This window comes from Barbus barbus (assembly GCF_936440315.1).
Source record: "Barbus barbus genome assembly, chromosome: 36".
Taxonomy (NCBI): domain Eukaryota; kingdom Metazoa; phylum Chordata; class Actinopteri; order Cypriniformes; family Cyprinidae; genus Barbus; species Barbus barbus.
The window spans coordinates 14,047,945-14,075,466 of NC_136714.1; the positions used below are offsets into that span (position 1 = coordinate 14,047,945).

At 38.1% G+C, this 27,522-nt stretch overlaps 2 protein-coding genes across 2 annotated transcripts in view; one reads left to right on the plus strand and one right to left on the minus strand.

The window, feature by feature from the left end:
- Positions 1-4,391: 4,391 nt before the first annotated feature.
- LOC306855828 (rho GTPase-activating protein 32-like) overlaps positions 4,392-27,522 on the plus strand; it is a gene marked incomplete at its 5' end in the record, with an annotated part of 89,900 nt that continues 66,769 nt past the window's right edge. The window contains 2 exons of the mRNA XM_079394723.1: positions 4,392-4,480; positions 21,680-21,788. Coding sequence (XP_079250849.1) covers positions 4,392-4,480; positions 21,680-21,788 — 198 coding nt within the window. The remainder of the gene's footprint in view (positions 4,481-21,679; positions 21,789-27,522) is intronic.
- Positions 14,214-16,623, minus strand: LOC306855515 (uncharacterized protein; the record flags this gene model as incomplete). Its single annotated transcript, XM_079394273.1, has 5 exons — positions 14,214-14,294; positions 14,664-14,909; positions 15,057-15,149; positions 15,262-15,417; positions 15,523-16,623. The coding sequence occupies 5 exons, from the start codon at positions 16,621-16,623 to the stop codon at positions 14,214-14,216; spliced, it is 1,677 nt and encodes a 558-aa protein (XP_079250399.1).

The following is a 27,522-nucleotide window of genomic DNA, read 5'->3' on the forward strand; positions in this document are numbered from 1 at the left end:
GAAATCATGTTTCATCCAGATCTTCACAAAGCTGACGCTCCATTATGGGGGTATGGAACATGGGTTTAAAATGTATTTGTTCTCCTTCTGCTGTTGCAAAGCCGGTAAGATTTAAATCTTCCCTGGCAGCTAGCCTGAAAATGAAGTGGTGCAGATTAATTAATTTGTAAGTACAATTTTCAACATGAAATCAAAACAATAAAAACTATAGCCTCTCATGGCCTTGACCTATTCCAAGAACAATATCTTAACAAAATATGAATGAATGGTTGATTTAAATATTTTTGTGATAAATGATCAGAGAGCAGTTCATTTGTCAATGACAAGCTTTAGCCAAGTGTTGAAATGTTTCCAGGTTTCTCACATATTAGATTACTGTAAAGCAATTTGAATCTCATGAAACACTAAATTTTCATGATGCAATCTAAATGTCACGGGTTTTTCCCCTTTGCTGAATGGCGGGAGGCAGAGAGAAGGTCTTTCACTGAGCTCACAAACACACTGAATGGAACCTGCCCAACACAGTGCTGCTGTACAACAGACAGCAGGTCTGTTCATAAACCCAGTGAGCTGCCAGTATAGGATCAATACATACTAGGCACATAGAAAATACCTCAATTTGCCCACAATCTAAGACATCATTGCATGTTTCCTTCACAGACTGGCCAATTCCAAAATGCATTGCAAGAGAAATGCAGATATATATTTTGTTCAATACTTAAGTATTCCTGTAAGTTTGCAATACCAATGCAATTATAAACTGCTATTTTAATATTATTTATTTGCCATTATGTAGTTAATATTTTATTATTAATATTAATATTTTGAATTGGATTATTTTAATATTAGTTTAAGTCATCCAAGTAATTTTATGTGCTTTTGACATTTACACATTTACAAGAATGTTTAAAGCATGGTTTTGTACTGCTGTTCTTGATGTTTTGTTTTTAGGAGTGTGACACCTGTATTATATAACCAAACTAACACATGCACAAATGCACATTTTCAGGACACGCATTCTCGTCAAACCCACCACCCGTGCTGAATGATGAAACCGCATTGGAAAACACATATAATGTGAGAGCCACACTGAACTTGTGTTTTGTGTTAACAGAGATGGACAAATGATTTTTGTGCATTCAAAGATTCTTCAAGAGCTACCGTGTATATATTTTTATATATAAACAAATACAGTTTTAGTTTACACTAAAAACGCTGATAAAATGTATACATTGAATGCAATATAATTTAACGCAAATGCCATGGTGTTTTTGTGTTTAAGCTAAGTCCCTTTTAAGGAAAGTCCGTTCACTCAGCCGCCATGAGTGAATGCCTCTGTGCAGCTCAAACAAGACCACGTCCTATCTAAATGAATGGGGGAATCCTGAAATCTCAAAAACTGCTCGCTGAACTAGCGATTAAATTATATATTTCAAATCAGCAACAAAATCTGAAAAAAACTGTCCCATGAACGTTGTTCTGTATGCTCAAATAGCATTTAAAAAAAATAATTTTCAGGCTAGACCAGCCAATGCGCATGCATAGTTCCAACGCGCTTATGACTGTGCATGTGCATCAGCTGGTCCAGCCTCAGGTTTCTATGGGAACTGGAGCTTCTAAAGGCAGCTGCATTGATGAAATCACTTTTCCAATCAACGATTGGATCTTTCATTTAGAAGGTGGGACTATCCCGCCATATTGCGCATTGCACTTTCTCCCATTCATAAGTGTAGGAGTGAACAGTCTTTGTATTTCTATAGTCTTTGGTTAAAGTATCACTTTGTTAGCTTAGCAACATGCAGCTTTTGTGCGGCTCAAAGGAGCGCTGTTCCAATTCTGTCATTTATGAGATTCTATGATATTAGGATGTTGCCTTTGAAGGAATCTGCCTATGTAGGCAGCATGGAGATCACTGGGTTGCGAAACAACTATTGTGTGATTGGTTTGGTCATAGCACTGATAGATTTTATATAGAATATGACGTCCTTAATGGTTTGGTTAACATTTTTCACTCGCTATGATGCAGTTGGTCTAAACTGTCGCATTAACCAGTTGCTCGACTCATGGACATCGCTGACAGAACCATTTACAAAGGAACCTTTCCATAAGTTCCTCTCTGCCAGTGCCAAACTCCCACAACAGCCCTTCCCTCTCATTGACATGAAGCTGCTTTTTGAGCGTGCGTGGGTGTACGGCGCTTCCTACAATTTTTCTGCTTGCCAGTCTTTCATAAAGTTCTCCCTGTCTGCTTAAAAGGACACAAAGAGAGCTGCATGGTGGTATTGATGGCTACTAAAGGAGGATGGCTGTGTGGGTTTAGGGGTTTGTTGTTTTAAATGGATGAGGGATGTTCTCTTGTTCAGCTTGTCATTTATCTCCTGTCTCTGCAATTAAATCCACACAGAGCTTTGGGGTGGAAGTTTTTCTGCATTGCAATCATTAGCTTTGTGATTGGGTGGCGGCTATAATGGTGCGGTTACCAAGATTTAATAACCTCCACTAAGTAGCTGCTTTTGCACAAGGGGAGGGCACATTAGACCGTCTTACACTAGATGTTTTTGATTTTATTGAACGACTGATAGGTTCTTCAATAGCTAATGCTGATATTGAGAGACAAGGGTGGCCTACTAAAAATTTTGTTTTTGTTTTTATTAATTAATTAATAAATAATTAAATAAATCCAAACTGTCAAGTTATAGATGCTCTGATCTAATTATCAAGAGAGTGAACACTTCTGGGCATAGAGGCTACTAGAAAAGGCGAATACTGACTGATCTGGAATATTCAATCACATTTGAATTTTGTCCATGCGCTTCCATGGACTTCAGCAATTTTTGTCATGTTGTTGGGCTCATACCAATGTTATTTTAGTATTATTTGTACAACTTGTTTTATTTCAATTTTGAATCTAAAATAAATGAATAAATAATGTATAACAGGGCTCTGTATCTGTTGTCCTTTGGCAAGGCTAAACATTGATTTTTAATCTAGCACTAGTGTTGTTTTTGGTGGCCTGTTTTAATTTTAATTTTAGTCTATTCTTTGTGTGAAGCTGTCATTTTAGTTTTTATTAGTTTTAGTCACGTTCATACACTTTTTAGTCTAGTCAAGTTTGTCAACTAAAAGTCTGAGCCATTTTAGTCTTATTTTAGTCAGAATTATCCGTGACTATTTTCGTCTAGTTTTAGTCGACGAAAATTGTATTTTAGTCTCTTTTTATTAATACAATTCTATTTAACCCAGTCAATATAGTATAAGTACCTAGTAGTATAGACAAAACCAAAATTTTCTTTTAGCCAAACCCATTTCAAACAAGGCTATTTTATTATATTATTGTTACCTTATAGACTCAAGAATACATCCATTCCAGACACGGAAGATGCTCTGATTTAAATGTACAATATTTATTTTACCAACCAAACATGTTAGAAGTACACACACATCTCCCAAAGCCGAACCCCGGCTGGCCGACCATCGGCCCCTTTCTCAGTGTCAGACTTAACTTTGTTGTCGTCTTCTAAATAATGCCGCGAGTGGGGCTTGAGGAAGTGACGTCGCCTGCATCTACGCAGTGCGACCTGATGCAGCCCCTGAAGTGAGACACAGGAAACCGAAATACTGCAAAATAATAATAACGCGACTAAACGAGACGAAATAACTTTATAACATTTTGTTTCGTCTCGTTTTGGTCAATGAAAATGAAGAGACATTTTAGCATAGTTTTTATTTTGTAAACCACATTTAGTCTCGTTTTTATTTGTCAACAATATTTCATTATACATTTAATTATAGTCATCGTCACATGATCAGCATTTACGTCGCGTCTCGTTTTCGTCACGTGATAAAGGTTCGTTGACAACGATATTTAGTCATACTTTTCGTTGACGAAAGCAACACTATCTAGCACAAGGGAGAACTCTCACTGTTAATCGGAATACATGTACGGATTTCAGCTGATGTGATAATCTCACCAAATAACAACCTAGTTAATCTGCTTGCATTTTTTAAAATTGTATTATCAGATCAATGTACATGAATGCACTGTCACCATTTGAAAGCAGATGAATACAATTTTTCCTAAAGTCTAAGCATCATCCTAAAAGTGCTCAATAGAGTATGAAGATCAGAGTTTTGCCCAGGTTTCCACGATCCTCTAGAAACGCACAATCTCTGTGTCATTTTGTGTCTTCTGCTTGTTTTACCCTCACATTTGCCCTGTCCATCTTGTTTTGTCTCTCATTTCTAACTCTGTACTGATACTACATCTTTTTTTGATTCTCTCTCCCTCGCTCTCATTCTCTCCCTCCCTGCCTCTCTCTCTCTCTCTCTCTCTCTCTCTCTCTCTCTCTCTTTCTCTCTCTGGCAGGCTGCTCCTGCAGTGATTCAGTATCATGGAGGCTGGCAGTGGGGCTGCTGCAGTGGTGGGAAGTGCAGCTCTCGGACTGCTCGGAGCCACAGGAAGTCATGACATCTCTGACAGGTAAGACTCACCGTCCTTCCTCATCAGACCCCTAAATCACCTGGGATATTTTACTCATTTAAGGTACCTGTTTGTTTCTACATGTGAGTCGCGTTCTTGCTCCTGTGTGAATGCGTGTGTTCCTGCCTCAGCATGCCCTCTGCTTCCCTGCTGTTTCATTCATAAGTGTAGAGGTTATTTCAGTGTGCAGTGTGTGTACGCAGCGAAGGCTTGGGCACGTACATCCTATTCCTCTCCAGGGGCTCGAGAAGAAATGTCAGAAGTGCAAGCGCTAGGAGTTACAGGCAGATGCAGCGGAAACAATGTAGGCTAAAGGTTCTTAGAGAGATGCATTCATATATCCAACATCACCAAGCTGCTAGCATGAGTAAATGCCCAACTTAAGGTCATTAATCACTTAGGAATAACATCATTCCTCTCATAAATATATCCCTGCCATCATCAAACCCCAAATTTTGCAGTCAGATGACATGGTGCTGAGTGCACAGCCTGTATGACAATCCACGATGCCCAGTAGTAAAGCCGTGGCAGCCAATAAAAAGCATTACAGTGCCAGTACACTCCCACCCACCTACTCTCATGGCTTAGCTCTGAGCGCAAGTCACATGATCGGCAGTGCTCAGGAGAGCCTGCATGCTTTGGCGTCCACTCTGAAATTCTGCCCTAAATTTCTCAACTATCACCTTCTCACTGACGGTTTCGGGCTTTTCTGTGATTGTCCTGAGTTTTGAGGATTATTGTCCAGCCATTTTAGCCCTCGGCTTCACTTGAACACAGTCCAAATCTGGTATGGGGTTTCCATGGCAGCCACAGCTTAACATATATTAGATATTAGCACAACATCAGTGAAGGAAGGCAAGGAAAAGGACAAGGGGAGGCAGCGTGCTCTCTCAGCTGTTGTGGAAAGCTTTCCAAATGTGGTCGTCATTTTCATATACACCCATGCTTATGATTCATAGTCACTAGGGGAATGCTTTAGCTGTGCTGAGGCTTTTCTTCCACAGCCCCTGATACTGCGATGACCTGGAGCTCTGCAATCCTTCACTATTCTGTCCTGCCACTGCACTGCATGCATATCTTAAATAAGCGGTCTCTAGAGTAGGACTCTTGACATTGAATAGCCTCCAGCAAGTAGTTGGCTGTAAAATGTGCAGAACAGAAAACGTAATAGTTTTTTTTTTTGAAGACTAAACTTTGTTACCGTCCTAATCGACGGCGTCTAGGTTTGAGTGCGAGACCTGTAAAGTGGATCAGTTGATCGCGTGGCCATTTACGAGCCGGTTATTATCCAAAGCGGCTTACTGTGCGCTGATTGCAGGGCCAGTTTGCTCAGAGCGACTTGGGGGTTTATTGCCTCACTCAAGGGCACTAAAGTGATAAAACGGGTTTGTGATCTCAGGCTACTTGGATTTTTAAACCACTACCTTTGTGTTAGCAGTCTAGATCCTTAATCATTAGGTCACTGTTTCCATGCAAGGCTCATATTCTCCCAGCTCAACACCGACTGCTGAAGTGATTGCAGGTTAATTGGGACTTTTGAAGTATATTTCTTTTCCTAGAGCAAATGCTATGTGGAAATAGACTCATATGAGTTTTTTTTTCTTCATCAAAATACTTTTGAGATTTGTGTTTTGTAACTGCAAATTAATCAGTGAGTAATTTGTCAGACTCATTTAAGCCCGTGGGTCATTAAATGATTAGTATGTTCACCAGTCAAACTGCTGTGGTAGTGCTGCATGTTCGCTTTGCTTGCAGCCATTGAAGTCAATGTGTTTACAAATTGCCTTACAAATTGTCAATTTATTGTCCCTCTGATTGAATTGAATAGAACAATGGAATCATACAGAGGGACAATAAATTGACAATTTGTAAGGCAATTTTTGTTGTGGTACTGTAGATTCATAGTGGTGCAGAAGAAGTGATTGATTTATTAATTGAGTGCTCTATTAGACAAACCACACAGATTTGTTTTTATACATCTGTGTTAGACCAGAATCATCTTGTGTCAGTGATTGGGTAAGACTGAGCAAACAGTGGAGAGCTCTCTGCTTCCTGAAATATTGCATGCTGACAGAGTGCATTTCTATCAGAATTTTCCTGTCGGTTGGCAATTTGTTCGTCCTCACAGTGACGAAGCATTCCTGCAGGACTTTCCCCTGCTTGAAAACAGGGGCTGTGTGTGAAGCATTTTGTAGTTCTCTCAAAAATTTACATCATTCAGTCATTATTAACTAGTCTCATGTCATCACTAGGGCTGCAACAAATGATTTTGATGATTGATTAATCGAACGATTATTAGAACGATTAATCGACTAATCATCGATTATTTCACTGATTAATCAGTAGACATTGATTGATTATTCAGCTTTTGCCATTAGTTAAAATATTCAGTTATGCATATTCTAACAAATATATAACGGTAATCACTTCAGCTTTTGAAAGTCATATTATGTAATAACAATTATTATACAATTAATTTATGCAAATAAAAAATGTGTGTGTGTGTGTGTGTGTGTGTGTGTATATATATATATATGTATATATATATATATATATATATATATATATATATATATATATATATATATATATATATATATATATATATATATATATATATATATATATATATATATATATTATACACACTGTATATACATACATCATACATACATACATATATATATATATATATGTATATATGTATGTATGTGTATATATATACAGTGTATATACATACATACACGCATATATATATATATATATGTATGTGTATATATGTATGTGTATATATATGTATATATATATGTATGTGTATATATATGTATATATGTGTATGTGTGTGTATATATATGTATATGTGTGTGTGTGTGTATATATGTGTATATATATATATATATATATATATATATTTGGCACACAAAATAGATGATTGGCAGAGAAACTGTCTCATTCACCATGTGATTAGCTATATGAAAAAGTAACTGAATGACACATCATTCAGCCTAACATCTCTTTTTGTAAGTAATATGGATAAGAAACTAAATAAAGGGAATTGATAAGATATTTTATTTTTGGATAAACTATTTTATTCACAAAGTAATCTCTCTTAAAATAACTTATAGGGTTATGATAATCAAAACAGTACTGAGCTAGATCAAGCTTTGATCTTAGCAAACCAAACTATCACTTTAATGAAATAATCCCCCCCCCCCCCCCCCCCCCCCCCACGAATAAAGATTTTCTCACCATCTAGCTCCACACTGGAGAGCTGCTTTATAACAGAAAATGAAGTTGTAATTCTAACTGAAATCGACACTGACTCTGGTTTTCATGTTTAATACTGTAAAGCTGCTTGATTTAAGGCTATCAATTGCATAAAGTACTAAATAAATAAACATGACGTGACTGGTCTTTTACTGCAGAGCTCGTGCAAACGTCCACAGCGCTGTAATCAGATGCGTTTTTAACTGCTGCTTTCACACCGCTATCAGTTTTTGTTGTGTTTATTTCGTTATTGAGAGGAAAGCACGAAACATACATTTACATATTCATTCACATGCCACTCAGCGGCTTCAGGTTCGGCTGCATTTGTTCTGATGCTTAGACTGTTTGTTGTCTCTTGAATTGCATCCAGGAGGGCTGAATTACAGTCTTGCGGTACAGCGCCACACTGGTCAAACTGCATTATTGCAGGCTCTCATATAACATTAGGTCATATGAGATCAAACGTCTACTCGACAACAAAAATATTTGTCAACAATTTTTTATTGTCGACGTTGTCGATAGTGTCGACTAATAGTTGCAGCCCTAGACATCACAACACAAGCCTTTTATGCTTTAATTCATAGGAAACAAAGGTATATTTGACAGTGATGTTTAGCTCTTTTCCATAGACCAAAATCACCAAAAACAATGGCAAAGTAGTTATATGATAGCTTTGTGTGAGCATATGAAAATGTACTCATTTTTTTGTAATTGAATGACAAATGAAAAAAGTCTTATAGTGGTGTAAATAATCAAAAAATATTTTGAGGGGAACTATTCCTTTAAATGCAATCTCCTAGTCTGTGTGTGGTGAACCCACAGATTGATTGAAAACCAGATGTGAAAGCAAACATGAATGCGTCGTCTAATTGTGATGTGCCAGTCCTCCAACAGACCATCATTTCATTTCTCCAAAATCTCTCTTCAGAGTCGCAGAAGCATATGGTCTGTGCTGTTGATTTCAGTGCCAGCAGCTTCTCGTGTTAAAAAAACATTTAATCTTTGGTGAGTTTAATAGGAAAGTGTTACTCTGTGTGGGCTGCTTTGACTGGCATTACTTCTCTGACACTCTGCCACTGGAGTTTGCAGATAGAAAGTTCCCTGCAGGGAACAGCAAGCTTTAGGGCCGGTGTCTTCTGTGAGCATTCGTTTAGACCAGCTCTCCAAGGCTGGCTGTTGTTTTGATCATTCCCATTCGAAAATGTCCAAATGTGTGTGTGATTGAAATAACTTCAAATTGTTTTTTAGTGGGATCCTCCTGATGGCTTCTCTCAAGGGTAGAACAAGCTACCTAATGAAAATGTTTTACAGTAATTTGTTTTAGGGGAAGTTGCCTTAGGGGAATCTGTGCAGCAGACTGTGTGGACCTGCTTCAACATTTTGAAGTCTCTGGAGCTCGCTTAGACAGGATCTTTAGAACAGGATCAGCTCTGATACACAATTTTTTTCCACACATAATCTGTGTGTTAATGAAATGCTGACTCAGAATAGAGGTGCTTTCATGATTTATGAAAGCCCAGCATGACCTGCACTGGCCTCTAGGAGTTAATGACTTCCATTGGGATGTGAGGAGGCCAGGGTATTGTGACATAACACAATGGCGACCACTCCATCTCGACCTAAGAAACATCCCAATTATCTCTGTTGTCCTGCAGTGACTGAAACACAACCATCCATACTCAGATTTTATTATGTCCTCAAGCTCCACTAGGCTTCAGTTTTTAAATAGGTGTTTTTCCCACTTTTAATTAATTAATGAGTGGAGATACACAGGAAAGTAATGTGATTAAGAGTTGGATCGTAACTTGCCGATATCGCCTGTCTTTTTAAATGCTGATTTTGATGGAAAATCTGGGGATTTGAGTTTTGTAATTAAATTGATATGTAATTAAAGTCTAGACAGGAAAACGTATTCATGGAAAGTCTCCAAACTGTGACTAAATTAGAAATGTGACAAAAATAAAATTGCTCAACAAATGAAGTCAGGAGACATTTGTGTCCAAATGCAGTTTTCTCAGATAGTCAAGTCAATATTATTTGTATAGCGCTTTTAACAATGCAAATTGTGTCAAAGCAGCTTTACATCGGCTTGGGTGGCTTTATATCCACTTTACAGTATTTAGACAGGGAAATAGTTTGTCGAAATAGTGTCATTCTCGTTTGGCCAGACAAAATCAGCAGTTTAAATTTAGGCTAAAGCAGAATCAGATTGCTCAAAGGACTCATCTGGTTCCTGTTGTCTTGTCCCGTTGGCCGTCTTGGAGACAGGGTCTTCACTGGGGATCAGTCTCTGGGGCTCATCTAGGTGTCCTGGCTGTAGAGGTCATCTCTAGGTGCTGATCCACCATCTGATCTGGATACAGTCTGGATCTGGGTGGCTACGGTAACCTCGGAATAAGAAAGAAACAGACTAATATTAGCGAAGATGCCATTCTTCTAACAATGTAACAAGCACATCAGGTGTTTTGGGAAGTGTTCCCAGTTCCGGTTGACCTAATTAATGCAGCCTAACAATCCTTTAAAGGATTTGAATTATAGAAATGCGATAGTGTATTATGTGTAAAACAGGTTAAAGAGATGGGTCTTTAATCTAGATTTAAACTGACAGAGTGTGTCTGCTTCCCGAACAGTGTTAGGTAGATTGTTCCAAAGTTTGGGCGCTAAATAGGAAAACGATCTCCCGCCTGCAGTTGATTTTGATATTCTAGGTATTATCAAATGGCCAGAGTTTTGAGATCACAGCGGACGTGAAGGTCTATAATGCGATAAGAGCTCCCTCAAATACTGAGGTGCCAAACCATTCAGGGCTTTATAGGTAATTAGCAAGATCTTAAAATGTATACAATGTTTAATAGGGAGCCAGTGCAGTGTTGACAGAACCGGGCTAATGTGGTCATACTTCCTGGTTCTAGTAAGAACTCTAGCTGCTGCATTTTGAACCAGCTGGAGTTTGTTTATTAAACGTGCAGAGCAACCACCCAATAAAGCATTACAATAATCTAGCCTCGAGGTCATGAATGCATGAATGAATGTTTCTGCATTTGACATTGAGAGCATAGGTCGTAATTTAGATATATTTTTAAGATTGAAAAATCATATCCATATGACAATGATGAGTTAATACTATTCATAAGAGGATCTATTACTTCTGGAAGCACCTCTTTTAGGAGCTTAGATGGAACAGGGTCTAAAATACAGGTTGTTGTTTTAGATGATTTAACAAGTTTATACAATTCTTAATTTCCAATAGAAGAAAATGAGTGGAATTGTTCCTCAGGGGATCTATAGTGCACTATCTGATGCGATATTGTGGCTGACAGCTGCGTGGTTACAATTTTATCTCTAATAGTTTTGATCTTGGAAGTAACGTAATTCATAAAGTCATTACTACTGTGCTGCTGGGTAATGTCTGCACCTGCTGATGTTATATTTTTTGTTAATTTAGCCACTGTATTAAATAAATAATTGGGGTTGTGTTTGTTTTCTTCTAAAAGAGACGTAAAGTAAGCAGATCTAGCAGTTTTTAATGCTTTTTTGTAGGATAGGGTACTTTCCCGCCAAGCAATACGAAATACCTCTAATTTAGTTTTTCTTCAGCTGTGCTTCATTTTCCGGGCTGCTCTCTTTAGGGCCCGAGTGTGCTCATTATACCGCGATGTTGGACTCTTTTCCTTAATCTTCCTTAAGCATAAAGGAGCAACATAATCTAAAGTGCTAGAAAAGTGGGAGTCAAGAGTTTGTTACATTGTCAAGTTGTTCTGAGCTATTGGATATGCTGAGGAATTGAGATAAGTCAGGAAGATTATTTATAAAGGGAAAAGAAGGAAGGAAAGGGAAGTGTGGCCAATTTGTGCTCTGCGTTTAACCCATCCAAGTGCACACACACACACAGTAGTAAACATACATCCGGAGCAGTGGGCAGCCAATGATGGTGCCCGGGGAGCAGTTGGGGGTACGGTGTCTTGCTAAGGGGTCTCACCTCGGTCATGGTATTGAGGGTGGAGAGAGTGTTGGTTATTCACTCCCCCCACCTACAATCCCTGCCGGACCTGAGACTCGAACCCACGACCTTCGGGTTACAAGTCCGACGCTCTATCCATTAGGCCACGACTGCCCAAGAAAGGAAGGGAAAAAAAGTAGTCTTTTGTGGTAGAAGTGATGGTTCTACCATATTTGTAACAAGTTGGCTTTACAGCTTTAGCTATATGAAATATACACGAAACTAGATAATGATCTGAGATATCATCGCTCTGCTGCAATATTTCAACACCACTGACATCAATTCCATTTGACAGTATTAAATCTAGAGTATGATTTCGACAATGAGTAGATCCTGAAACGTGTTGTTTAACACCAATGGAGTTTAGAATGTCTATAAATGCTGATCCCAACGAATCTCTTTCATTATCAACATGGATACTAAAATCACCAGCAATTAGGACTTTATCTGCAGCCAGTACTACCTCAGATAGAAAATCAGCAAATTCTTTAATAAAGTCTGTATGGTGCCCTGGTGGCCTGTATACAGTAGCCAGTACAAACATCGCAGGGGATTTATCATTAACACTTGTTTCTTTGGATAACGTTATATGAAGCACCATTACTTCGAACAAATTATACTTGAAACCCGACCTCTGAGAAGTACTGAAAATATTGCTATAAACTAGTGTTGTCACGATACTGGAATTTCTAACTTCGATACGATACCTTGAAAAATATCGATACTCGATACCATTTTCGATACCACGGAGAAAAAAACTGCCACAATATTAAGGGGGTAATTTTTTTAATTTAAAGGTAAATGTAACAAGTCGAGAACATGCGGTATATTTTACATGAACAAAAAAATGTCTTGAGGTACTGCATTTGTTGATTTATTTATTAATCTTTTATTAATCTTAGTTAAATGTTAATTGAAACGTTTACTAATACATGTACTAATTAAAATCCAAAGTTCTATTTGTTGATATTCTCATTTGCTTCATAACCAAAATATTTCCAGATATAGGGCCCTATGAAATCCGTTTTATTTTTCCCCAAATTCCATTTTATTTTTTTCTACATTCAATTTTTTCCATTTAAATTTTTCTGGATTCCGTTTTTTTCCGTTTGAATTTTTCTGGACTCTTTTTTTTTAATGGTCAAATTAAATGCTATTAATCTAAAAACATGTCTAATTCATTAAAATCATAAATTCTACAATTTAACATTTAATTTATTAAAAGTGTAACAAAAATGACACGTTTAGGGCCGTATGAAATGTTTATTTTTTTCTCACCTTATGTTTTGTTACCAAATTCTGTGTTTTAGCATGTCTATTATTTGAATGCATACAAACAATTTTTATTTATTCTTACAGTAGCCTTATGAAATGTGTTTTCCCCCTCAGAAATTCTGTGTTGTGTATTTAAATTTTACTGGATATCAGATGAAGGCATAAAACAATTTTAATTCATTTATATTTGAATTAATGAAAATTAAACATTTACATTTTTTGGCAAATGAAGGGGATTTACTATTAAAATAAAAATATTTTGTGATTATTTCTTTAAAAAAATTAACAGTACACTCAAAAAAATATTTAACCCCAAAAGTTAAAACTTATGTAATTCAATTAGATGTCAATTTTCCATCCAATTTAACCACATAAATCCAATGCAAAAGTTAACATTTATTTAAGCTTCACCCCTTCATGTTCAGTTAACATGAATGAATTAAATACATTTTATGATAACTAATGAACTGTCATTTATGCTTGTATAATACATAAACTTTACTCATTTCCAATAATTTATTGTTACTTGCTTTATATAACCACCTTAAATTTTCTTAATCCTATTAAATAAATGGTCAAAACATGTTACATTTTCAAACATTTATTGTGTTGTAATTGCCCCATGAGTCAAAAGTAACATCCAATCTTACCAAAAAGAAAAAAAACCCAGCATGAAATCAAGACATACTGTAATGCAGTACTTAACAAAATAAAGGCAACTGTTTTCTGCAGTTTCATGAATCCTTCTAAACTGAACCTTCCAGTGGTTATGACTCATGTTTGACTTTTTACTTTGTGCGCCTACAAGTAACAGGGATCAACAAGGAACCATACTTCAACATCAACCATGAATTTAACATTTTCATGGTAACACTGTCATATAATTGTACAATATTACAATACTGTAGTAAACAATGTGCCTTCTCCTGATCTATAACACAAAACACAAATGTAAATAGTCCATTCTCTTCCTAAATATTTGTTAAAACAATTAAATTACCAGGACCCTTAGAGAAAAATACAATAAAATAAAAATAAAGGTGAAAAATTAAAAGCAATTATTTTACTTCACATGTATCAAGTTTTCAACACTTTTTTAATACATAACAGTTTTTCACATTTCAGCATTTAGGCCAGCAAAACATGTCCTACTCACTGCAGAGGGGGTATGTTGTATACCTAAAGAACTCCTCAGCCTTTGTCAGATCTTAGTTTGGGTGGTGGAATAAGTAGCAATACACTTTTGTTGAACTCTGTGTCAGCTCTCTGAAGCTGAATTTCAGCAGAACATGAAAAAAGAGGAACTACTATAACAAGGCAAAGAACTGGAGAAGTAACCCAAAACAGTCTTAATGCTACTGGAAAATGAGTGATCAGATAAGTTGACTTCCTGGACTCAATCTGTATCAAAAGTTTCAGAGTTACAGGAAGCATGAAAGTGCAGTCTCTTGCATGCTGGAGTTAGTGTCATCAGTTTGTAAAAATATATCTTTCAGGGCATTCTTGTTTAAACGTTTTCAATGTCCCTCCAGTTGTTGGAAACATGTAGGCAAACAGTGAATGTCATATTCACTGAAACATTTTAATTTTAAGCGCTTGAACCTTTGGGGAAAGCTTTCTGCCATCTAAATTCATCAGTACCTTCTGGAAGAATTCAAATGTGAACTTGAGACTTTGAGGGTAGCTTAAGTTGAGAGCGTAGATCAGTCCGAAGAGCATTACTAATCCAAAGGAAATACTCTTTAAGTGTTGTAGCAGCTTTACACCCTCTATCACAACTCCAACATCAACCGGCTCATCCTCAGCACAAGCACCTTCTTTGCGAATCACAAAAAGCCCCAGAGTGGTCTCTGATATTCCTATTTCTGCTTCTTCAGGGTTGCAGTCCTAAGGCCAAAATAAGAAAATACATATTAAATAATTGAATAATAAATAAACAAATAAATAATGCATTTTCAGTTTCACTGAAATATTGGCAACATACAGGCTGGAATTTTATATTAGGTCCTTTAAAAAGGGCATACGTATACAAACCTGGAATTCTTTGATGACTGTTGTCATGTCCTCATTGAGGTACACACACAGACTCTGTATGACACAGTCTCGTTTAATGTGTATGTCGCCACACTGAAAATTTGACACAAAATTAAACAATATCAGAAATGGCACAATAATAAAAACTGATTATAGTTTGATATTTGTTATTACGTCTAAAGAAATGAAATGCAATTTACCACACCTTGTCTGCAACTGCCATAATGCGTGATATCTTCTGTCCAGAAGCACCTCCTTTGCTGTTGAAGACCTTCTGTAGAGCAGCAGTGTATTTGTCCAGCTGCGCCAAGAACTTTGACAGAAGTGGCACAGTTGTTATCCGCATGAATTCTGCGTTTATCTGAGAGAAAAAAAGTGAAATGAAGATAATGAAATAAAGGCGTATTGTGGAGGAATTCATTGAAATTTACAAAATATTTATTGTGTACATATAAATAACACTTACTTCATTTACTGAGAACAGCGCAGGCCACCTGCTTTGTAAATCAGAAACCATTGGCAAGTCTTCAACCAACTCTTGCCGCCTATAGGAGAAGGTCAAGTGCATTTTTTCCTTAATGACTGCCTCATTATTTTTCTTTTTCACTTCAGTTAAGAGAGCTATTCTTTCCTTCTCCATGCTTTCTGCTGTTTCTCCTTTTGGAAGGCAAGGAAGGAAATTCACCTCAGCTTTTTTTGGCTTTTTGATGTTTGATGCTGCTTTGCCCTGACCTTTGCGCTTGTTCCGAAGAGAGTTCACAGCGATTTCGGGGTGTCCAATCTTGCTGAGTTTAGTGCGAAAATTAGCCATCTTAATCTTTAGGTAGTGTTTCCATCCTTCATGGCCAGTGCGAGTTCCTTTTTCCCTCAAGCAAGAGTGGGCATTTATCAAGGCTTCAGCTGCCTGATCAAGCTGACTATCAGTGGGGTATGCTGCATACCTAAATATCTCCTCAGCCATGCCTTCAAGAATGTCAGATCTTAGTTTGGGTGGTGGAATAAGTAGCATTCCACTTTTGTTGAACTCTGTGTCAGCTCTCTGAAGCTGAATTTCAGCAGAACATGAAAAACGAGGAACTCCAAAAACCTGAGGCCAAGAACTCGTCCTAGACTCCGGAGACGTAAATAAGACAGTCTCAGCGCTGCTGGAAAACGATTCATCAGACAAGTTGACTTCCTGGACCGAGTCAATGGCACAAGGGCTAACATCTCTTGTGTCAAAAGTGTCAGAGCTACAAGTTGAGCTGGGTGAAGCCACAAGAATGCTGGAGCAGGAAGGTGCATCAGGTGCAGTCTCTTGCATGCAGGGGTTACAGTCATCAGTTGATAGAAAAATCACTTTCAGGGTATCCCTGTCTTCAATTTGACTGGTTGACATGAGATTCATGTATTCATTTCCAAAGTCCTTATCTTTGTACTGGAGCCTGAACTTTTGGTTCACTCCAAAAACTGTCATTATTTCAAGGAAAAGGTCATCCATAGACTTTGGGATTCCTGTCTTAAGTGTAAGCTTTCTTGCATCGTCTTCCCCACCAAAAACAATCCTCAGAATGACCGGACCCGACATTTTTCTTTTCTTTTCTAAAAGAGAGAATGAAGCAGAAAATGACATAAATCAGTAATACAATTTTTGATCTTGTTTTGAAGATGACTGATCACAGTGGGCACGGTATATATGACTTAGGAGGTTATTCCATGATTTAAAGGTGCAAGGACAATTACTGTATACACAGGGATGCCTGAATCTTGCCACAAAATGTCCATGTTTGAGCTTAGAATGTTTCAATAACTCATACCTAGTGGATACTTCTGTGCCACACACTTTACATTGCCACATCCCCAAGACTCACATATCTAAAAATCAAAAATGAGTGTGAGAATTTTTACAAAGTAATTAAACATGTAAAGTTTAGTTATATATTTATAAAACAACAACAACATTTACTTGAGTGATTGCCCCAAACTGGAGACAATGTGGAATGATGTCACAATGCTGAGGTCTCTGAAAAACTAAAGATGACACATAATTTGAGTTTTGTTATGAAATTACAACTATGCAATAAAAGAATGCATGTTCAACTTAATGTACACAATTTGTTTTAAATTGAAATCCTATAAACTTTTCCATGTACCTTTCATATACTCACATAAATAAATGTCACAAAACAGAGAAAAGATCAACACTTTACAAAAAAAATGAAATGAGTAAAGTTTAGTTTGCCCTATATAAACTATACATACCTTAAGTGAGTGATTGACCTTACTCAGATTCAGTGTGGAATGATGTCACAACGATGTCTCCTGGAATATTAAAAATGACATATGATTTGATTTTTGTAATGACATTACAACTCAAAAGAATACATGTTCCACTTCCATGAACACGATTTGTTTTAACAGTAAGTTACATCCTACAAGCTTTTATATGCAACTTTAATATACTGTCGAGCGTGTTTGTACAACACTTCAGCATTAAAATAAAAGTAATACAGGCCTAATCTGCCTAAAAAGATGCACATAGTCGACCATATATATCTTATAATGATCCGGTTGCATATATTTGATAACAGATTTGTTTTTACATGAAATCCTAACGTTTAGCGTTGACGTTACATGTTTGCAAAGTGAATATAAATCGGCATGACACTGTTTAAAAAAACATACATGCGTAATCTGCTTATATGCAAAAATTATGCACATAAATTACTCAAACGATAATACATTTTAAAATGATCAAGATAACGTTAAGTTACCAGGATGGCCGAAAATATCTAAAGTTAGTTCATTCGCCAAAAAAAGTGCAGTTAGGGCAGTAAACCAGGATCGATCACATCATAAACTAGTTTATGTTTAAGTCTACATCAATAATAAATGAAGAAAATATCTTACCTTGTATAATCTCCTCGTCTGTTCTTCATTAATCTTCCTTGCTACCGTTGAGTCAACGTCAATTTGCCGCCTTCAGTGTTTTTTTTTTGTTTTTTTAAATCTGCGCATGCGCAACATCTGCATCCGCGATTTACTGCAACAAATTAGGTATAGTTTATGTAATTTGATCAGGTTGGTTTCGGATTCATTATGTTCATGTTAAGAAAGCGTAATTCGGTATCATAATAGTTATTTTATACTTTTTTAAATATATTTTATTTAAATTGTTTGCTTCATTTCAATTACTGGCAAAAATAATTTTGTAGTAAGTAGTAGTATTATGTACATTCTACTAAATAATAGTAATATAGCCTATTTCTGGCACACGGTCTTTAATAGGCTAAGTTCAACCGAACTTTTATTTTGACGGGTTGCCGTGAATACTTCTAAAGTTCTGTGTGTGTGTGTGATATGACGCTAGTTTTACTCCAATTAAATGGTAAAATGCTCGTAAAGTGCCTTTCAGATCAGTTCTGGAGATATTGTTCATGTATTTATGTCCTCATTGAGACGGCAGACGGTGAAATCACCGCGAGCTCCACATTAGTAAACACAACCGCAGGTGCAGCACATTCACACAGAGACGCGCAGAACATGCAGGATTCATATTTAAATCGACTTTTGCAGCTTAATATTTACAGATACTAGTCCATATCGCGATTTGATTTAAGTGTAATGACCTACTTTTGATTAATTCATCCAAACTTTGACAAATTCCGTGACATTCCGTGTTAAACTGTAAATTCCGTTTTTATGACTGGATTCCGCGATTCCGAGCGCGTTCTCTGCATCGCGGAGATCATAGATCCTACAGATAGCGCTCCTGTTGTGTTCTTTAACAACCAGAGCAGTCATCTTTCACTTTTGCTATTTAACCAGAGAGAAGGAGACGAGTGCGGTCACGTGTGGTGCTTGTCCACGCGCCTTTGGAGAGAAGTGAAAGTGACAGCTCGGCTAGTATCGGTGTATCGATACTTCGGGAAATTAATATTGGTACCGTTCAGATATTTCAGTATCGATATTTATCGAAATATCGATATTTTTGACAACACTACTATAAACTGTGGCAACACCTCCCCCTTTACATTTTGGACGCAGTTCATGTTTGTAACTGTAATCTTGGGGGGTAGACTCGTTTAAAGTAATGTAGTCATCTGGTTTCAGCAAGGTTTTTTTGTGGAAAAAGACATTATTACATTATGTTTGTTGTTTGAATCAGACTCAATCAGTGAATGTTTCAGAACCATTACGGAGTTTGCAGACTTATTTTGTTCATACTAATGCTGTTAAAAAATAGAATTTTGCTTAAAAAAAATCTAATATTAAACAAACAAAAATTATTATTGGTTAAGCATGTGAGATCCAATAGTTAGCTATTATTACTAATTGAACTTAATTGGTTTTGAACTACCCTCTTTATAGAGCATATCTGTAATTAGTTATTTGGCTTCTAATTGTTCATTTTAGGAGCCAGTGGCTTCCTAGTCATTTATTTTATTTAGTTATTTTTTGTCTGGAGTTGGTGTAATGTATCAAATTGCCAGTACCTGATAGTACAAAGCTCATATCTGCAGCTAAAAGCATAATCAGATTAGCAAAAATATTATACAATATATTAAGTACGCAGGGGGGTGGTGGATTTGTAGTAATTTCTGAATGGCAGGAGGTCCAATTCTGCAGAAATCTTTTACTTTTACTACGAAGTTCTGCGGGTGCAGATTCCGTGTGGGATTGACATTAACATTATAGCGTATCTCGCTAACCTCACCCCAGAAAACCTTGCTTATCTTCACATGTACGTGATGGAATCTCCCACTCCATCACACCATGCCTTATTGAGCGCTCTTGTTCCATGAATGATTCACTAACCAAAATACACACAGGCCCGTGGCTGCTGCGTGTTGTAGTTCAAGTAAATGTGATTAATCGTGTTATTGATTAAGCACTGCAGTTGGTTGCACCTGGATCAGGGAAGAGTCCTGGCACAATGTCATAATGCAGCACGCTGTTGCTTTCTGGACATCCTCCATCCTGGTAATTATGGATGCAAACTCTGCTGTGTCAGAACTGCATGGAGCAGATGACAGTTTGAGGTCGGCAACGTATGGATAACCCAGCCTCTTCTATTCCACTTTGAAATGTTGGATCTGTGTTCAAGTGAACCTGAAACTGACAGCAAGGGGGGAGGTGTACTACAGAGACCTGTTTTGAAGCATACACTGCACAAAATTACTTAATATTTATTTTCTGTAACAATCCTGTATCTAAACAGCCTTCAAGCTGGATCAATTTGCACAGTAAAATTGTACAGTATTAAGACTTGCTTTCAGGGGAAAAGTTTTTAATTATTTTATTTTTCGTACCCCACAGGCAATTCTTTTTCTTGATTTAAACAGGTATCTGCCAGAATTTAGTTTGGTTTGAAAAGCTATTTACAAATGGCATAAAAAAAGTTACATTAATTTAATATATATTCTACAATACAAGTCTTGTCAGTTTTTCTTCCCAAGTGAGTTGAACTTGTCTTAAGGTTGTTTAGATATACTTTTCTTTGAAAACAAGCCTTTTTTTGCATCGTAGTCTAATGTCCTTGTGCTAGGACTGTTCTTCTTTGTTTATTTCTTGCCATCTTCAAGATAATTTCATCAGAAGTTCGATCAATTTCAGATGAACAAGAATAATATTAAATAGCACTCCTGCTCATTATATCATCTTAAGAGTGCCTTCCCTGCACATTCCTTATGACGAGAACCATTTTTACCATTAAAGGTCTTACAAGGATGCAAACCGTGTCATTAATTTAGCTCAGATTTGTGTGGTGGTGTCAAGTTCTTGTTTATTGCAAAATGGCAACATATAGTTCAAATAAAATACAGGCACGCTCTCTCTCACAGTTAATGACATTTGCTGGATGTGTGTGTTGTAAGATGCATGGTCACATATTATACTCCAATGTGAGAGTCTCTGTTCAATGCTGATAAATAAACATTCAAAGCCATTTTCCAGGTCATCCAGATTGGTTTAATCCATATAGTGTAACTTTTATGTAATTCATTCCATGCCTTTTTTATGGAAACAATTTTCTGTTCTGTCAGAGCATCCCCCACTTTGGAAAGTGTAACGGTACCACTGACCGCGCTGCGCTTTTCATCTCTGATAAGTGGTGGTTTGTCATTTTGCCCATGTGAGATGAGCCAGACTGCCCCTTTGTCTGTCCCACCCTCTCATTCAGCAGGGTTGGAAAGACATTATATCTTCACTTTTTTTTATATCACCCATTAAAGGCCACATAATTATGATCAACTTTTTTAGATAGCAGGCTTTTCCTAAGAAAACCTCAGATTCCCCCCATAAATTGGCAGATATCCTTACATGCTGTTGTAGGGATCTCATTTTGATTCCCTGCTGTGCATTCTGGATAATAATTTTTCCCTTTCGTGCCACTGTGATTAGTTTCGACATCTTGCCTAATTGAAATGATGCTGCCATTAACAACTCTGTGAAGGATGGGATGTTCTAATTCACCGCCTTACATTGAGGACTTGTCATTTTTGCTGTCACACTGCCTGTCTGATATTCCACTCAGCTCCGCTGTCGTAATTCTCAAAGGCAGCTGCAAAGCAGGCTATATCCGTTTATTTCACAGGCTATCAGACTGACCCTGCCTCTTTTCTCTCCCTCCCCTCTCCCCTCAGGGACCTGAGGCCTGGACGGCACCCGGAAGAAGACTATATCGTGCCAGAGCTTGCCAGGAGCATCCACCCCCGAGAGCGACCTGACTGGGAGGAAACCATCAGCGCAATGGTGAGGAGCCAACTGCTCTCAGTCTCGCACAAACTCAGAAACTCCCTCCCACACCCTACGTTTACAAAGCCAGTAGTAAAGAGAGCAAATAGCACACCCTCAAGCTGTGGAAATTAAAGATCTCCTGCATGCTGTCCGATAGGCACAATATCACAACTGTTATTTCTGAAGGATAATTCTCTTTATTTATTTGTTTGTCTTGTTTTTTTTTGTGGGTGCTTGATTCTTTTACGTAAGACCCATATTGCTGCTGTAGACTGTCAGCCATTATTACCTGTATGTGGGAACATGCTCTTGTCAGAGGAAAAATGTAGATCTGGTCAGTGGTCATTATCTTGCGAAGGATACGATTCATTCAGTGACTAGTAACAATTACCTTGAGGGACTTGAGATTTATATTTATGGTAAACATTAAACTTATTATGGAGGACTGGAAGCTCGGGTGTCTCCAGTTAAAGCAATAAATCAAAACTATTATGCAGAAATAATATACACTACCTTTCAAAAGCATGGGATTGGATTTTTAAGAATATTTTAGAAATATCTTATGCTCACCAAAGGCTGCATTTATTTGACACAAAAATACAGTAATATTGTGAAATATTTCTACAATGTATGGCTGTCAAATCGATTCATTTAGATTGATCGCATCCAAATATGTTTGCATAATATATGTGTACTGTGTATATGTAAGTACACATTATACATTATATAGAATTGAGAAATGTATGTAATATATATTTGTATTTATATGTAATATAAATCATAAATTAATATTATATATAAATATTTCCTAAATATATACAGGTATGTATGTGTATTTATATATACATATAAATATATACTGAACAAAATTATAAACGCAACACTTTTGTTTTTGCCCCCATTTTTCATGAGCTGAACTCAAAGATTTTTTCTATGTACACAAAAGGCGTGTACTTCTTCTTTGCCAAAATTATCCATCCACCTCACAGGTGTGGCATATCAAGATGCTGATTAGATAGCATGATTATTGCACAGGTGTGTCTTAGGCTGGCCACAATAAAAGACCACTTTAAAAATGTGCAGTTTTACTGTATTGGGGGGGGGGGTCCGAAATCCAGTCAGTATCTGGTGTGACCACCATTTGCCTCACGCAGTGCAACACATCTGATCAGGTTGTTGATTGTGGCTTGTGGAATGTTGGTCCACTCCTCTTCAATGGCTGTGCGAAGTTGCTGGATATTGGCAGGAACTGGAACACGCTGTCGTATACGCCGATCCAGAGCATCCCAAACATGCTCAATGGGTGACATGTCCGGTGAGTATGCTGACCATGCAAGAACTGGGATGTTTTCAGCTTCCAGGAATTGTGTACAGATCCTTGCAACATGTGGCCGTGCATTATCATGCTGCAACATGAGGTGATGGTTGTGGATAAATGGCACAACAGTGGGCTTCAGGATCTCGTCATGGTATCTCTGTGCATTCAAAATGCCATCAATAAAATGTTGTCCATAACATATGCCTACTCATACCATAACCCCACCGCCACCATGGGCCACTCGATCCACAACGTTGACATCAGCAAACCGCTCACCCACACGACGCCATACACGCTGTATGCCATCTGCCCTGTACAGTGAAAACCGGGATTCATCCGTGAAGAGAACACCTCTCCAAAGTGTCAGACGCCATCAAATGTGAGCATTTGCCCACTCAAGTCGGTTACGATGATGAACTGCAGTCAGGTCGAGACCCCGATGAGGACGACGAGCATGCAGATGAGCTTCCCTGAGACGGTTTCTGACAGTTTGTTCAGAAATTCTTTGGTTATGCAAACCGATTGTTGCAGCAGCTGTCCGGGTGGCTGGTCTCAGACGATCTTGGAGGTGAAGATGCTGGATGTGGAGGTCATGGGCTGGTGTGGTTACACGTGGTCTGCGGTTGTGAGGACGGTTTGATGTACTGCCAAATTCTCTGAAACGCCTTTGGAGATGTCTTATGGTAGAGAAATGAACATTTAATTCACGGGCAACAGCTCTGGTGGACATTCCTGCAGTCAGCATGTCAATTGCACGCTCCCTCAAAACTTGCGACATTTGTGGCATTGTGTTGTGAGATAAAACTGCACATTTTAGAGTGGCCTTTTATTGTGGCCAGCCTAAGGCACACCTGTGCAATAATCATGCTGTCTAATCAGCATCTTGATATGCCACACCTGTGAGGTGGATGGATTATCTCGGCAAAGGAGAAGTGCTCACTATCACAGATTTAGACACATTTGTGAACAATATTTGAGAGAAATAGGCCTTTTGTGTACATAGAAAAAGTCTTAGATCTTTGAGTTCAGATCATTAAAAATGGGGGCAAAAACAAAAGTGTAGAATTTATAATTTTGTTCAGTATATATTGGACACACACACACACACACACATTGTTTCAACACAAACTTTTATTTTGGATGCGATTTAATTAATTTGACAGCCCTACTACAATTTAAATAACTTTCTATTTTAAAATGTAATTTATTCCTGTGATGGCAAAGCTGAATTTGTCAACGGTCATTACTCCAGCCTTGTCACATGATTCTTCAGAAATCATTCTAATATGCTTATTTGATGCTCTAGAAACAGTTTACATTATTAATGTTGCAAACAGTTGTGTTGGTTAATATTTTTATGGAAATTATGATACTTTTCACTTTGAAGAACACTATTCACTTATGAAACAATCAGTTTTATGCATTAATAAAATTAAATGCTAAATAAATAAATTAAAAAAATATATATTTGCTGACCCCCAAACTTTTAAACATTGTGTACCAGTAAGATTATAGCATTGAGTCAGAATTTCATTCCCGTATACTTATTTGCTAGGTAGTCATATTAACCACATAAAAGTCAGCCATGGCATTTCCTATCAAAAATGTAAGATATAATGTACTCAGTTATTCATTACTGAAAATACACCCCGACATGAAGCAGCTGACACATCATCTGACTTTACTTTACTTTGCAATAATGAGCAGTGACGCATTTGATTGTATAAGTCCTCTGATTGACCTAGCAGAAGAATGGAGTGTTCCAGAGAGCCGTGACCGTAGCTGCTCTGAAGATCTACTGCATCTATAACATTCTTTCCCCAGCTTTTGTTCAATACTAAATTAGTTTCAATTTATGATTATTTCACCAGCACATACTTGCATTCAGTGGTGCTGATAAAAAAAGAAAAAGAAAAGCTTGTCTCCATGGCAACCTGACTGTTGGTTGATGTTGTTTTGAGAACAAACAGATTAGCAAGGACATATCAAGGGAATCACCATGTATCAGCTCACTCGTATGACAAATTAATTTAATGCTCTTTGGCTCGGTTTTATACTATTGTGTACCAGGGTATTAATTGAACTCGTTAATTGTACAGTCAAGGTCATCAAGCTCCAGTGGCTGTCGTCTCTTCACTGTCATGACCTAGATTCACTGTCACTTATAGTGAAGTGAGAATGTGATGATCAACAGACTGTCTGTTGCAAAGAACGAAACAGAACCAAATTTGGATCGGGCCCAGTCGAGTTTTCACACCATGTTTTACACCAGCAGAAACAGGTCTGTTCGGCCGCACGCTCATTTGAAGGCTGCATGGTCAAGATATTTTTAATAAGCCCATGTCTGGCAGCTAAGAGCCACACTTTCAAAGCATTATTCATATTTCATGGATGTTTCGAATCACTGGCATGTTTTGTTTGGCCTTGCCAGATGACTGCGCGTCTCTCGTTTGGATAGGCATTAAAGAGACTGGCAACAGAGTTTTATAAAGCATACCAGCTGTCAAATGATTTAGAGGCAGGGCACAGGCTTAGCTTTTGTGAAACCACAGTTCAGGGGCTCAGTTTTTTGGCATATTCGTTTGACTTGTCTTTGACCCAGTTGTAGCTTTCTCTCTCCTTCCATTACTCAGTAGATTTTGTTTTATGGTGCCTACAGGTAGCTGCTGATGTTAAATGATATTCTCGTTATACTGTGCTGTTAACTTTAAAAATGGTTTTGTGTATGGGAGAGAGATTTCTCTTTAGCTCTTATTTCCACAGAAAGATTTATAATTTTAATGTAATGCATAAGTGTTATTTACGGTATTGTAAAAGTCTGAAAAAAAAAAAGTGGTTGAACAGTATATTTGACATGAAAATCATTAATTATTCACAAAATATTTCAAACAAAACATTATTTATTATCTATGAATGCATAGTTTTTCTATTTTTTTTTTTCGTTTAGTCTTTTTCTTATTTTATTTATTGTGATTTAGTTTCACAATTGGGGGTGTGCAATATTATTGACAAAAATTATATGTCAGTATTTTAGCGATAATGTGCGAGAGAGGAGGGGCGCTGAATAGCCACAGCTGGCGGCGTGTGATGTGGCGCACCTGATGTGAATGGAGCCTAATCACCGCCGCTGCTTAAATGCCGAGTGCGCCTCTCCTCGAGAGACCGGTCTCTTCCCCGTGCATGCACGCTGGTGTCCTCGTGGGTCCAGGAAGGGTGCGCCGAGAAGGAGGACTGCCGCACCCGTGAGACGGCTGACGGGCCAGGATGCCGGGCCGTCGAATCCCCCAGAAGCGCCGGGAACCCAGGAGTTGGAAGAAGCATCGAGAGACGCCGCCGCCACTCGCTCCCGGCCCCGAGAGGGGAGCGCGTGCGGCCACCGGACTCCGCCCCTTCCCTGGACCCTTCCCTTCTGAACACTACCCTCCTGCACAAGCCCCGCAGCACAACGAGGACACCAGATTCCCCGTTTATTTGGACACTTTCCCCCTTTGGACACTTTATTTTACCTTTTATTGTTTAATAAAACCCTCTCCGAGGCTTGACACCACACCCACTGTGTCTGTCGTTTGCTCCTCCGCCACAGTGGTGGAGAATGCGGGCAGGCGGAGCTAATGTGACGAGTCGGCTGCCTCCCCTCTTTCTATCATCACCACCCCGTCCCGTATTCGCTGCCCTTCACCAGGCTCCCGACGGGAGTGGGTGTGCGAGAGAGGAGGGGCGCTGGATAGCCACGGCTGGTGGCGTGTGATGATGCGCACCTGATGTGAATGGAGCCTCATCACCGCCGCTGTTTAAATGCAGAGCGCGCCTCTCCTCGAGAGACCGGTCTCTTCCCCGTGCATGCACGCTGGCACCCTTCCTGGACCCACGAGGACACCAGATTCCCCGTTTATTTGGACACTTTTCCCCCTTTGGACACTTTATTTGACCTTTTATTGTTTAATAAAAACCTCTCCGAGGCTTGACGCCACACCCACTGTGTCTGTCGTTTGCTCCTCCCGCCACAATATATACATACATACATACATACATACATACATACATACATACATACATACATACACACACACACACACACACACACACACACACACACACACACACACACACCGTACAAGCCATAATTAATTCTGGTGCTCTCACACACATACATTCTCCTTTCACACAATTTAGGAAGTGAATAAAGTGGGAGGTGGCAGAATCAGGTTAGGGTCAGCGATATTTTTATATTATTTCCATTACTCAAAATTTGGACTCATTGCGGTTTATTTCTTTTTAGATTAGTTTTGTTTGATTTTCGTAGCAATATTTGGCAACACTGCATCTCTGGCATTTAAACTGACACGTGTCTACTACTCCGGACGCAAGCGGCCCGGCATGATACAATATAGAACCTATTATAATGATGCTGTCTACACGGGATGCGGCACA